The 14660-nt window shown below is 45.6% G+C and overlaps 1 protein-coding gene across 1 annotated transcript in view; it reads right to left on the bottom strand.

Moving 5' to 3' along the window:
• The window catches only part of GALNT11 (polypeptide N-acetylgalactosaminyltransferase 11), a 75675-nt gene that overhangs the window by 59413 nt on the left and 1602 nt on the right, over positions 1-14660 (bottom strand). The window contains exon 2 of the mRNA XM_026652089.1: positions 2795-3127. Coding sequence (XP_026507874.1) covers positions 2795-3089 — 295 coding nt within the window. The 5' untranslated portion in view covers positions 3090-3127. The remainder of the gene's footprint in view (positions 1-2794; positions 3128-14660) is intronic.

Below are 14660 nucleotides of genomic sequence, written 5' to 3'. Positions count from 1 at the left end.
GATTTAAAGGGCCTGGAGCTCCGCGGCGGCCGGAGCCCCGGGCCCTTTAATTTGCCCCTGAGCCCCAGGGGCTCCCAGCCACCTCTTCAGCTGGGAGCCCCGAGGTGATTTAAAGGCCCTGGGGCTCCCAGCCACAGCCAGTGCCCCAGGGCCTTTAAATCTTGACAGGCCCCGCCTCTTCCGGGTGAGGCCACGCCCTCGCTCAGTACTCCAGCCGTACCGGTAAGTCCTGTAAGTTACTTTCAACCCTGTTTATTCAACAGGTCAAGGGTCTGACAAACCAATAAGCAAGGAAACCCTAAATTCATCTTCTGCAACACACCCAAGAGATTACCTGCTTTGGAGAGCTATGCAAAATCCAGGTGACCTAGGGCAATGACAGCCTCAGCGTGTCCAGGAGGTGGCAAGATCAGAAAGAAAAAGGGCAAAATAGAAGGAGAAATGCAAGCTGTAGAAATGTTTTTGGAAGGGGAAAGACAGCAAGATCTCCCTATTTCCCTTCATAGCACAGATGTAACATGAAGGACTGTGACATGGTAACGGGATTTACACCAAGGGACATGTAACAGTGATTCTCCAGAGGGAGCATACCAATGTGACTGCCATACGCATTGTCTGCACTGGGGTTTTTAGCCTCAAGTGCAGCAATACTAATGTAGCAGCAGTGGCTCACACCACTATAGAAGAGGTTTGAAACCATGGGAAGCTACATCAGTTGAAGTCACAGTTTACACCAAAGCAATCTGTCTCCATGGGGTTTGCAATGACTGGAGGTTTTATCCACCAGGTTAACTGCAATGTGACAAGCCATTAGTCACAGAGGTTAGACATGTGACTATTAATAGTGTCACTTTCCCTTCCTTGTCCAGCAGTAACCACAAAAGCAGTGGCACAAACCCTTCCTTGGAGTTGCACATCTGACCTTAGCAATGCTTTTGTCTGTCCAGAGCAGTGGTGGGCAACCTGCGGCCCGTGGGCCGCACTCAGCCCATCAGGGTAATCCGCTGACGGACCGCGAGACAGTCTGTTTACATTGACTGTCCGCAGGCACAGCCGCCCGCAGCTTCCCACCACTGGTTCAGAGGCTCTAAGCTCAGTCATACTTGCATCCTCTGGATTACAGCAAGCACTACTGCCATTGAGCCTGCTCAGTTCACCCACTTTAAGGACCACATGCTTGAAAACTTCATGCCGAATTGCACTGGTTTTTGTTCTACAGGCTGCCCTCACACAAGTGTCTACACTTTTTTTTCCCCTCTCTAAACACAGTCAAACTCAAATATTATTGAAGCTTGCAGGCTAACAACGTGTGTGCAAAGTGCCTGACAAATTCCAGTCCAAACAACAGCTCTCAGCCCTTGGAAAATAAGGTTTGCAATGGAAACATCAACAAACCCTTTACTATAGCAGTGTTATGTGTGTTTCATAAATTTATAAGAAAAAATACAGATTACCCTACCAGATGGCATTTTGTTTTCAGCTGTAATATGCCAAACTGTTTTTTTAATTTTACAGCCTAGCATATTTATCACTTCTCCAGACTGGACAGACAGGAAACCCTTCCCTATAACATTAGGTCTAATTTTAACAGAGGCCCAGCTGTCTCCCAAATTTTCATATAGGACTTGTCCTGCAATAGAATACATTTGGCTTTCACCAGTCCAGCTAGTCTCTGGGTTTCAAGATCAAAGAGATTTTCTGTTGCAACTCTCCAATTCATTTCCTGGCAAGCAGTGAATACTTGGAAAGAGATGGTCACCTCTGGAATATGCAGTAATTAGTAGCTGTTGATATTACAGCAAACTGATAAGAATTTGCATGCCCTGTGGCATCACAAGTTGGCAGTTAAATTTTGGAAGGCGTTTCACCTTCTATCGATCACATAAGCCTATGAGCAAGTCTGCAGTTACATTTTGGTAAGCTTTTTCTTAAACTCCATAAAACTCTCCAACAGCTGACGCTGTACTGAAATTTTACTGAAGAAGAATGTAGGGAGCGTTAGCGAGCACTGCCAGTATTAAATTCAGGGCTAGACAAAAAATATATTCTGTATTATACTTCCAACGGAAATAGCTAAGACACCAGTAGAGTGACTTGCGCTACCTTCTTCCAGTTCAATGGCCAGTTTTCAGTTCAAAATGCCACTCTTCTAAGTAGTCCCAGTGAAGTCAACAGACCTATTGCCTGAATAAAGCAAGCAAGATTTGACCGTCAGATGAATAAACCCAGCATCTTACCTTTTCCAGTCTTGTTTGTAGATCATTTTATACTTCTATGATACAAGGATAGCAAACATAGGCCTCATACTATCGCCAAGCAAACTACTTTTTAAATCTTTTATACTGAAAAAGATGGATTGAGTTTCTCTGCAGCCTCTAAAATTTCACACATATTTTATCCCAATCCCCCTCAAGGTAAATTACCAACATGAGACACACAAATGCTACCAGTGGCAAGGTGGTATATCAAAGTTTGTAGCCTGGATGTTAAAATTCAGAAGTTTTCTGCTTTAGCATTTTATGTGCCAAAGTTGAAAATATTTCAGAATAAAGGCTAGACTGCTACATTTTGGATGAAACAAATACATATTGTAAAAGAATAAACTTTACGTCTACTTTGAAACCAAGAGAAACACCAGGATAAACATTTTAATAAATAAATATTCTCTTTGAGTATAAAAATTTTCCTTAGACACATTTAAAGTCTTATGGTCTCACTTCTACTGATTTAACTGAGATGTGTTTGTGTGTGCGTGTGTATGTCATTCATAATGAAAATGACCAAGCCCACTTACCCATTTCAGGGGAGAGCTCCATGTCTCCCTTCACTGGGTCCTGTGCATGATTTCCAAATGAATTCCCTATACTGCTGTCTTTCCGTTGTGGTTCAGGTACGCGAACTGGACCCCGAGTGAAACGGGGATAGAATTTTTTAGGAAGTGGCTTTTGAGGTTCCAGCCCCTTGACGGGCACATTCTTGAAAGATTGGGTCTCTTCGCTGAAGTTGAAATAAACAAACAGCAGAAGTGTCCAGGTCACAGATGTGAAAAGGCACCCATAGCAGAAATAGCGAAGCGTGACACTTCCCATTGTAGACCTAGCATTGTTGATGGCCCATTCTCAATTCCCTGAAAGAGAATAAAAGAAACACATAATTGAGGCGTCCATCTGTTAAGACTCTTCTACAGACTTGTACATGAGTAACCAAATTCTAAATGCCAACTTTTCACAAAATGCTATTTTAAACCTATGCTCTATATTTTAATTTGATGTTTAAGCATTATATCTTTTTCCTCTCCCACCCAAATATCAACATACTTAGGGCCTCAGACTGCTTAGTACTGTAAATCTTCAGATACAAGGCTAAAGACCCAGATAGTCTTGGGTGAAATATTAACAGCATTTTCTTTCAAGTTGTGGGACAGTTTACTGATGTCCACAATACAGAAGTCACAAAGTGTTTGTATTACTCTTATTACTTATAACAACACATAATATTCGGTTTTCCAAAGAGACAAGGAAGAGAGACATGTAGGCTAGGGAAAGGATAAGAAAAGAAAAACACACACATGAAAACTCGAGCAAGGAGTGGGGCGACAAATCCAGAGGGAGTGGAGGAGTAACATTTAAGGAAGTATCTCAGAAATGACTCCACGATCATAGAATCATAGAATATTAGGGTTGGAAGAGACTTCACGAGGCCATCTAGTCCAACCCCCTGCTCAAAGCAGGACCAACACCAACTAAATCATCCCAGCCAGGGCTTTGTCAAGCTGGGCCTTAAAAACCTCAAAGGATGGAGATTCCACCACCTCCCTACGTAACCCATTCCAGTGCTTCACCACCCTCCTAGTGAAATAGTGTTTCCTAATATCCAACTTAGACCTCCCACACTGCAACTTGAGACCATCACTCCTTGTTCTGTCATCTGGTACCACTGAGAACAGTCTAGCTCCATCCTCTTTGGAACCCCCCTTCAGGTAATTGAAGACTGGTATCAAATCACCCCCTCACTCTTCTCTTCTTCACACTATACAAGCGCAGTTCTCTCAGCCTCTCCTCGTAAGTCATGTGCCCCAGCCCCCTGATCATTTTTGTTACCCTCCGCTGGACTCTCTCCAATTTGTCCACATCCTTTCTGTAGTGGGGGGCCCCAAACTGGACGCAGTACTCCAGATGTGGCCTCACGAGTGCCGAATAGGGGGGAATAATCATTTCCCTCGATCTGCTGGCAGTGCTCCTCCTAATGCAGCCCAATATGCCGTTAGTCTTCTTGGCAACAAGGGCACACTGCTGACTCATATCCAGCTTCTCATCCACTGTAATCCCCAAGTCCTTTTCTGCAGAACTGCTGCTTAGCCAGTCGGCCCCCAGCCTGTAGCAGTGCATGGGATTCTGCTGTCCTAAGTGCAGGGTTTTAAAGTGTCCATGGGTTTTAAAGAAGTAAGATTTGTCAAAGTATCAGAAATCACCAACAAAACTCTTCAGCTGAATCTGGCAAAGAACAAATCAGAACAAGAGATCGCATCTACAACCTCTTCCAAACGCTTTATGAATACCGATTATCCCTTACAACATCTCTATGAGGTAGGTAGAAATTATTCCCTTGTTACAGGGAAACTAACAGAGATTAAGCCTATGATCATGCTCCCACTGAAGCTTATAGCAAAATCCCACTGACTTCAAAAATGTAATATTGGGCTCCAAGTGACTTGGCTAAGATCACAAAGCATCACTGTTAATCAAACTCTGGCGTTCCCAGGTCAGACTATGCCACTCATTTTTTGTTAGAAGAACTTTAACAAATGAAGATTTACCTGCTATTCTTACTAGGTGAAATCCATCCCTGTGCAAAGTGCCAGACTATACAGCACTTAAACCCAATGATTTAAGTGGGATTATATGGAGCCTAAGTCTTGTGCTGGCCCTCTGCATACAGGTGTAATGCACACACTGTCAATCAGGACCCTTCACCAATGCTCTAAAAAGGGATGCTGCTGCTGAGCTGTTACTTTAGAGCCATGAAAGTAGCCAGACACTAAACAAAAGCTTGGGATTTCTGAATCATTTCTTCACGCAATCGAGCTGGCTCAGTACTTAGCTACACCGTGGCTTCAAAGCATCTGCCTCAAGTCTCCCACTCCCTGTGCTAATGGAGGTCAAGGATGTTGCCAAGGTGAATCTAGACTCAGAAAAGCAAGGGAGGTTGCCAAGGAGCAAAAAGATTAGATGCACAGCTACAGCCTCTCACCACAACAGGGTTTCTTGCTGACTGATCTGTAGACTGTTCAAAGCTCATCCCCACTACAGGAAGATCTGTGCACTAGCCAGTTTTTCTGCACGGGGGCAGTGGAATGAGGTATGTTTTAAGACTTTATCTAGCCTGCTCTCTAGCAAACGTTACAGCTGTCTCCCCACTGGCAACAAAACCATTCTAACACAGCCCCACCACACGCATGCAAAACACTGGCTGCGAACTGATCTAGTTCTTTTTTGCAGCACAGATATGCCCTTTCTGACCATTGCAGAGAAGACCAGTAATCACTCTGTTCTAACAGAGAATGGGCATTTTCTTTCACAGACATCTAAGAGGAATCAGGGCTTCCATTAGGAGGAAAGGAAATAAGTTAGTGCCAGAGTGAAGAGAACCTCAGGGCCCCCCAGCTGGAAAGCCTTTGTCCAGAGGCTAGCACGGTGAGAGAAAGCAGGCCTGCCAGGTACTATTATCACATGAATACAAATTTAATATGCAATATTCCACCTGTTCCTTGTTGAGATGTAGTTGTCCCTCTCCCTCTGAATCCCACTGGTTTATGCCATGTTGTACACGACATATGAAGTATGAAATAGCATTTAAAACAAATCATGGATTCACTAAGATCCAGAAGAGCAGATCCTTTCAATAACTTGCTATTTAACCAAAACATTCAGTCACACCTTTGGCAGAAAGTGTAGAAGGACTATTTATTTTCTTTAAGTTTCCATTTCTGTGGCAACATTTTGTTTGGGATCTGGGGAGGGGGTTACCCTGTCTTTACAAATAACACACAACTATAAAAGCTCATCAGGCTTATTAATGAATCTTAATTGCAAGCAGAGCATCTTGAGCTGGAACACCGAGGTCTTGTCTATACTTGGGATTTCAACCATCAGTCAGCTGGGATAGCTGCACCTGTGCAAATAAAACAAACAGCTATAAAAGCTACAGTGCAGCTTACCCGGGTTTCAAGCAAGAGAAGGCTCCTCGGGTGCACACTCCCAGAGAGAAGTGAGGTCTGTGACGTCTCTGACTACTGAAAGGAGGCACTAAGTTGGGACTCCTGGTCAAAACCTGTCCCACTCAATTTCCTCTCCTCCCTCTGCATCCTCTTTAATTGTAGTCTGATGGAGTGTATACTCCATCCCAGCTCTGAAAGGATTAATGTGGGCCTGAGAGGCTCACTAACCCACTGGTTGTACCTGGAGGGTGGGCCATTCCAAATTAAAGATTAAACCCAGCTGGGACAGAACTGGGTGGTGCCATAAAGGCAGGAAGCCTGGAGCAGAAGATGGTTACAGGGAGAGAAAGAAGAACTTTATAACTACTCTCTTAACAGAGAAACAGGAAGGAGCAGGAGTGGACGCACAGAGGGTTGTGATGGAACTGGCCAGAGCTGGGATACCTTGCTGGGCAGATGGCTTGTATGGGGCCCTGAGGTAAAGGGGAAGAACCAGCTCACCCAGGGAGCGTTCCTGAAGGATCAGGGTAGGACTTGCAGGCAGAAGGACCTGGGGAGTAGAACAGTGGAAAGAGTCTGTTTGTAGGAGCCCTGACATAAAGGCTGCAGTGGATTAGTAACACAGCCAAGGGCAGGAACCAGACCTCCAGTGAGAAGCCTTGGGAGGCATTGCTCATTACAAGAGCCCAGAAACAGGCTATGGAGAAGGCCTGACAAAAAGAGTAATGACAGGAAGAAGTCTAGGCAGCAGCAAGGAGTCTAATGGGCACACTTTGCCTGTTCATTACAGGGTCTCCGGACTGGAATCCAGAGGGGAAGGAGGGCCTGGGTTCCCCTACCAGCCACTGGAGAAAGTGGTATGAAAACTCCCTGATGTAAGCAGATATGGATTTTTGAAAGGCTTTAGGCAGAGAGAGTAAGGACCATGAGGCCCAGAGTCAGGGGCCAAAAACTGATGCTAGATTGTTGGACTTCTCATGTCTTAGACTTTGTTTTTCTGAAAGGAGTGGAAATATAGCGTGACCTGACTTGAGAAGAAAGAAGAAGCAGATCAGCACAGGACCAGAGTGATTAACCACTGGAACATTTTACCAAGGGTCATAGCTAAGGCTACGTTTTAGTCACAAGTATTTTTAGTAAATGTCATGGACAGGTCATGTGCCATAAACAAAAATTCACGGGCCCGTGAATGCCATGACTAAAACTTGGGCAGGGGTGCTCTGGGGGGGAGGTCCGGGGGCACTGCGGGTGCTGGGGGTGGGGATCGAGATGACCCGGGACCCCCACTGGTGCTGGAGGAGAGGGGAGCCGGGTTGCAGCCCGGGCCCCCCGCTGGTGCTGGGGAAGTGGGGGCCGCGCTGCGGCGGTGCTGGGGGAGGAGGGTGGCCGGGCCACAGCACGGGACCCCCGCTGGTGCTGGAGGGTTGGCAGGGCTCCCTACCTGGCTCTGCGTCCCTGCAGCTCCTAGGCAATGTAGGCGGGGGCCAGGGCAGGGGCTGAGTCCCCTTCCACACACCCAAACTGCTGCTGCTGACCCAGGGGCTGCCCAGCTCAGGCAGCCCCTGGGCCAGCACCAGCTGCTGCAGAAGTCATGGAGGTCAGGGAAAGTCACAGAATCCATGACTTCCATGACCCCCGTGACATACTCGCAGCCTTAGTCATAGTGGATTCTCCATCACTGAAAATTTTCAAATCAAAATAAAATAATGCTCTAGAAATTATTTGGGGGAGTTCAATGGCCTGTGTCATAGAGGAGGTCAAACCAGATTATCACAATGGCCCCTTCTGGCCTTTGAGTCTATGAACTGTCAGCAGACCACACAAGTGAGAAAAGAGCTGCTACACCACACCCCGCCTCAAGGAAGCAGGTGCTATACGGTCCCAGTCCCAGCTCATAACAGGAACATGGCATGAATCTAGAAGCAGCTTTTGCCTGAAGGCCAGGCCAGCAGGGAAGTAAGAGAGGCAGGGAGATGATGAGACTCACTTGGAAAGTCCCTCAACTTAGAATTTCCAACTCTCCTCCAAGAACCAAGAACACTAAAAGATCAACCACCAAGACAACATATTAAGAAGTTGGCAGATACCTTCCTCCAAGACCTAGCTCTCCAGATGCCACCACAGGAAGAACCCTGCTTTGCCCCACCTTTCTCTCTCTCTCTCTCACACCCACCCACCCCAAGTGCAACCACATCAGCGCATGCACAAGGGTATTCCAGTGGCTCCTTGTTCATTTCAGGCTCCAGTTCAAAGGGTTTTTTTTAAATCATCCATGAGTTTATTTCAGTTGATTTCATAGATCCGGGGGGCCAATGCACAGATTATTCCAGATGTCATTTGGCCCCCAGTCTTTATCTACTCCTCTCCCTGCTCATCTAGCATAGCACGGGCTTCTTCCCTTTCTACGCACAATATAGTTACTGTCTGCAGGAGCTTTTCCCTTCCCCCCTCTCTTCACTTCTCTAGCTCTGACACATTACAGCATTAGGGTGGAAATTGATTTTAAGGGTTCACTGATCAGATTGATAAATACATCCCTTCAGCTGTCTGTGTATGGACTGTAACAATACATGCAATGTCACTGCTTTGTGGTGCATGTCATCTTAAGTGTCCAAGGAAATATCCCTCCTCTCCCAGCTGACCTCCCCAAACAGGATTCTGAAGCTCAGGCATTAAAGCTCAGTCATTACATTGTTCTAAGCCAACAAGCTGCTCGTGAGTCCAGAAGACGTAAAGAAGGATTTATCTCTCAGACTACTTACTGTTCCTGCCCCAAGGCATTACCAGCCGCATCAGCATACAGGGCAGGCTGCATTGAGAACGTGGCTGGTGAACATTTAAGGTCAGTGCAGGACACTGGTAAACAAGTGATAGTAAAATTCCAGCTCACACAATTTAACACAAGTTGAGCGGTTAACGGCCCAGAAGTTCAGATAGCTAGATATTAATGCTAGCACAGCTAGTAGGCTTACATAGTTAAAGCCTAACCACTTAATGTAAAGAAGCACAAGGCCATTAACTAGGCAATACATTTAACTGAGGCGATGTCTACACTACACACCTCTGAAAGACTAAAGTTTTGTTGTTCAATTGCCAGTGTCGACATAACCTTAGTGAGGGGAACCAAGGATCATCTATGCTACAAATATAACAATGAGCCATTTGCCCCCACGTTGGCCGGTATGAAGACATGGTTCAAGCATAGTTCCATTTCCTCAGTGGATCAGGAGCCAAGTTAGCGATCAACATTACCCAAAAGGGCCACAGTGGTGTGAATTCATTGTTTCATTTACTATAGTACCATTTATATTTAAACAGTATGACAAGGGAATATTTAGTTTTTATATATGTATATTATTCTCACAGTAAATAAGTTAATAACTTAATGCAAGTTGACACTTAATTGGTTAATAACATAGTAAAAGCATCCTGATTGGTTGTTAATTAAATCACAAAGAGCCACAGGAAACACATTAAAGAGCCACTTGCAGCTCATAAGCGGTAGTCTGAGTATCACTGGTGTAAACAGTATCTTAACCAAGTGCAAGTTCACAGATACAGTGAAGATGCCATCTGGAATACATAAATCCATGCTTGAAACATGTCAGGGAGAACTGTTCCATAATAAGGTGCCCTAAGGGTTGTACCAGTCTAGCATAGCCTGAGCATGATGCTGCCATAATATTTCTATCATTATTAAAGGATATAGGTGACAACACATGAATGCTCAAAAGGACCTTAAATATACAATTAACCCCATTTTCGTCCAGAAGATGTATATGCTGGAAGAACATTCAGGATGAACACAAGAACAATTTTAAAAAAATAAAATAAAAAACACACACCTAGCATTTTCTCTCACATACAACATAACATTCATAATAAATACTAATTTGTACCTATAACGCCTTTCAGTCAAGAATCTCAAAAGACTTTTTAAATGTTAATTAAGCCTGTAGTAGGCAGGCCGTATTATTTATCATTTGCATTGCTGTAGTGTCTATGCAGTGTTTCTCAAATGCAGCCCCTGCGGCCACATGTGGCCACCACAGCCTTTTCTTCCTGCCACAGTCATCTGGGCTGTGATGGGGGGACGCAAAGCAGTGGCCCCTCTCGCAGGGCTGCCAGCAGCGGTTGGGCCTTGCCCCCCTCCAGAGACACAAAGGCTGGAGGTGCAGACAACTGGTGAATTCCCCACAGGGGGGTAGGGCAGGCAGGCTTTGGCCACAGGGCTTCGGGCTCCGTCCACACAGTGGCAGGCTCCGTTTCCAGGCTCCGGCCCCAGGCTCACCACCCCTGCCATCGTCCCTGGGCTCCGCTGCCCTACTGCCCACCTCCCCATCCAGGGCTTAATTTGTCCCAGGGCTTGCTGGGGCTGAGTAAGTCTGCCGAAAAGTGATATTAACAAACATACAAATATCACTTTTCACAGCAGAAGACTTACCAGCTAGCACAGTAGTCCCCAACCATTTCCGTGGGGTGGGCGCCAGACAACTAGCCACCGACGACCGTGACTGCTGGACAAGCAGCCGCCGAAATGCCGCCGTGAGCAGCAACATCAAGAGGCGTCGCCGCCGAAATGCTGCTGTGAAGCAGCGTCATCAAGAGGCATTGCCGCCGAAAAATGGTGGCATTTCGGCAGTAGCACTTCTTGAAGTTGCTGCTTCTCGGCGGCATTTCGGCGGCTGTTTGTCCGGCGGCCAATAGGCGGGTGCGCATGGCGCCCGCGGGCACCGCGTTGGGGACCCCTGAGCTAGCAAGTCTTAGGAGAGAAAAAAAGTGCAACCAAAAAAGCAAAACAAACAACAACAACAAAAGACAAGAACATGCAAAGTGCCTTATTTGTGTTTCTATTCCGTTTAGGCCCAGTAAAGAATAGAGACAACTGTAAATTATTTTTATTACGGAGTCTGACAAAAACCCTACACAAATTACAATGATTTGGATATGTATATATGCATATTTATTTGTTTTTCCTAAAGTTAATTAAGGATTTTAGGAAAAATTGTCAGCACGGCCACCAGCAAGAGTTGGGGGCCACACTGAGGCCACCAAAAAATCTGTTGTGAGAACCCCTGGTCTAGGTACCCCAGTCACAGACCAGGACCCCAGTGTGCTAAGCACTGTACAAACACATACGAAAAGGCTGTCTCTATCAATTTTGCAAGTAGGGAAACCATACCACAGATTTAAGATTGACTAGGCTCCTTGAAATCTAGCCATTGGGGGGAAGCTAAAAGTAGTTTAGAGCACTATTTTGAGCATTTACAATCAAATACTGTTTTTTAAAAATTTTCCCCTCTCTCGTTGCTGTGTACAAAGACCCCACTAACTTGCCCACTACTCAGCATGAGATCTGAATCAATCATCAAAACATTAAATAGATTAGCCTGAGACAATGATCATTCACGTGCAACCAAAAAGCTGAGCATTTGCCATTCCCCACAGCAAGCAACTGATGCAGCTTAAGGTAATGCTGAATTGACGCATTAGCCTTTAATCTTTTTAGCAAAACACTATAAATAAAGAGACTGCATTTCACAATACTGTATTTTGGCTTACAGTAAGGGACGGTTAGGTGATCTTTAACTAGTCATTGCTTAAATGCCAACATTCATTTGGATTAGCCTCAAACACTTAGTAAACATCCTTCATCACTTAATGTTTAATCACTGTGCCCTGAGGTTCTGTCAGAGGTCAACTTGACCTCACATTGTTGAAACAGAAGTCAGAATTATTTGAAAAAAATTCAAACACAACTTTCGGGTTCTCCAAACAGAGCTCTCCTTAGAAAACCACCGTCACCACCAATTCTCCTGTAAAGTTGCCTGTGTACTGTATCTGTTTTAAGTGAAGAAACAAGACAGATCTTTGTGTATCCTCAGCTGTTAATCAGTAAATTAGCAAAAAGTTGCCAAGACAGCATTACTGTAGTTTTCTGTGGGAGGAATGTGACATCTCCGCTAGTTCTTCTAAAGCAGGAGTTCTCAAACTGGAGGTCGGGACCCCTCAGGGGGTCACAAGGTTATTACATGGAGGGTCACAAGCTGTCAGCCTCCACACCAAACCCCGCTTTGCATCCAGCATTTATAATGGTGTTAAATATATTTTTAAAGTGTTTTTAATTTATAAGGGTGGTCGCACTCAGAGGCTCACTATGTGAAAGGTGTCACCAGTACAAAAGTTTGAGAACTACTGTTCTTTTAAAAGTTTTAGCCAGGACCCTATAGAAATGTCACTTTATCTTCTTGGTTTTTATATTCTAAATTTGTTAGTAATTTCCTAGCTCCTAATGTTGGTGCTTAGGTGGTAGCAAATACTTTCAAAAAAGAAGTTTTTCCCTATTTCCACCCTCCCCAATTTTATCATCTCCCCGAATTTTTCAACCAGTGTTAACAGCATATTGAACAGGAGTCATATATGGGGGGAAATAATGCTACTCCCCCAATCCACTCATGACACCAAAATGGAGATGTCACTCACAGCAGATGGTGTATTTTATGATGAAGGCTCTCTTCTCCATGCTTTAATAGGATGTCGTTAGCAGTGTTGACAATATAAATTACCTTCACTAGGCTTCAGAGTTAATACAGTAAGAAGTCGTTCATACCTCTGAGAGCTTTTGTTTCAGGTTGCCTGCAGACTCCAGTTTATATTGAGTTCAGATTCTGAAAGTTTTCTTTGCAGCACAAAGGCTAGACACACATTTTTAAATGAAAGCTTAAAATTCTAGACCACAAGAAACTGGTAATCAAGAACCAACCCAACCTGAACTCCCTAATAATCAATTTCCACTGGTTCATTAACAGTACAAAACGACATCCACTCACCAATATGACTTACTGAGGAGGCTTTTCTTACATTTGTCAAATGTAGGGCCTCCCGCAATTTAATTACTGCCATTATAGAAGAGAAGGCAGACTACTGTACATTGTGAATTAGTTGGCTATATTGTGACATGCAGTAGGTATGCAATAACAACTCTTACGTCGTGCTTTTCATCGGGGCATTTCAAAGTGCTTTACACAGCAAGTATCATTGTTCCCAATTCACAGCTGGGGAAACTGAGCTGGAAATCATTCAATGTCCAACATGTGCAGGAGCTAATAATCAGCTGTGAATGGTTTAGAAGAGGACTCTAAAATCATTCTAAGGATAAAGACACCCACTTCCACACAACAAGAGTGCCCCAAAGCCTGCCATTCAGTATGTGAGCACAACTCCTCTTCATTTAGATCAGGGGTGGGCAAACTATGGCCCGGGGGCTGCATCCAGCCCTTCAGATGTTTTAATCTGGCCCTCAAGCTCCTGCCAGGGAGCGGGGTCAGGGGCTTGATCCACACTGCTCCTGGAAGCAGCGGAACGTCCCCTCTCTGGCTCCTACGTGTAGGGGCAGCCAGGGGGCTCCACATGCTGCCCCCGCCCCAAGTGCTGCCCCCGCAGCTCCCATTGGCCAGCAAACAGGGCCAATGGGAGCTGCAGGGGCGGCAGCTGTGGATGGGGCAGCGCACAGAGCCGCCTAGCTGCGCCACCGCATAGGAGCCAGAGGGGGGACATGCCGCTGCTTCCAGGAGCCGCTTGAGGTAAGCGCCGCCCAGAGCCTGCACCTCTCACCCCCTCCCACGCCCCAACCCTGATCCCACTCCCTCCCTCCGAACCCCTCGGTCCCACCCTCCTGCATCCCAGAGCCCACACTCCCAGCCAGAGCCCTCACTCCCCCACCCACACCCCAATCCCGTGCCCGGACCCCCTTCCCACATCCTGATCTCCTCATTTCTGGCCCCACCCCAGAGCCCGCACCCCCAGTCAGAGCCCTCACCCCCTCCCACACCCCAACCCCAAATTTTGTGAGCATTCATGGCCCGCCATACAATTTCCATACCCAGATGTGGCCCTCAGGCCAAAAAGTTTGCCCACCCCTCATTTAGATGATATATGTCTAGAAAAAGCAGATTTGAAAGGCCTGGAAAATAACTTATTACCTTATTTGCAGAGGTGCTGAGCACCTGAAGCTCCCATTGAAGCCAATGACAGCTGCTGATACCCATCTTCCAACACTGAAGTAGATTATACGTATCATTGTTAATAATACTCTCCATCTTTTTTCAATCTCAAAGCACTCTACAGATATCAATTTAGCATCACAACAGATATTTACCCTCCTTTACAGATAGAGAAATGGGCATAGAGAGATTTGTTGCCTGATTTTTAGACATGCTGAGCACCTGTAACTCCCTCTGAAGAGCTATCCTTCTTGAAGTCAGTGGGAGCTGCAGATGCTCAGAACCTCTAAAAACCCAGGTTGTCTTGCCTAAGGTCACACAAATCTCTGGGAGAGCCAGGAACAGAACCCAGATTCCCCAACTCTCAATCTAATGCTGTTACCACAAAACTATCCTTCCACTAAAAATAACTGGCTATATCCCACTAATAGACAATGTAC

Source organism: Terrapene carolina, unplaced genomic scaffold (assembly GCF_002925995.2).
Source record: "Terrapene carolina triunguis isolate 2854851 unplaced genomic scaffold, T_m_triunguis-2.0 Scaffold111, whole genome shotgun sequence".
Classification (NCBI taxonomy): domain Eukaryota; kingdom Metazoa; phylum Chordata; order Testudines; family Emydidae; genus Terrapene; species Terrapene triunguis.
Note: the sequence above shows the minus strand (reverse complement) of the source record. Positions and strands in the feature narration are given on the sequence as shown.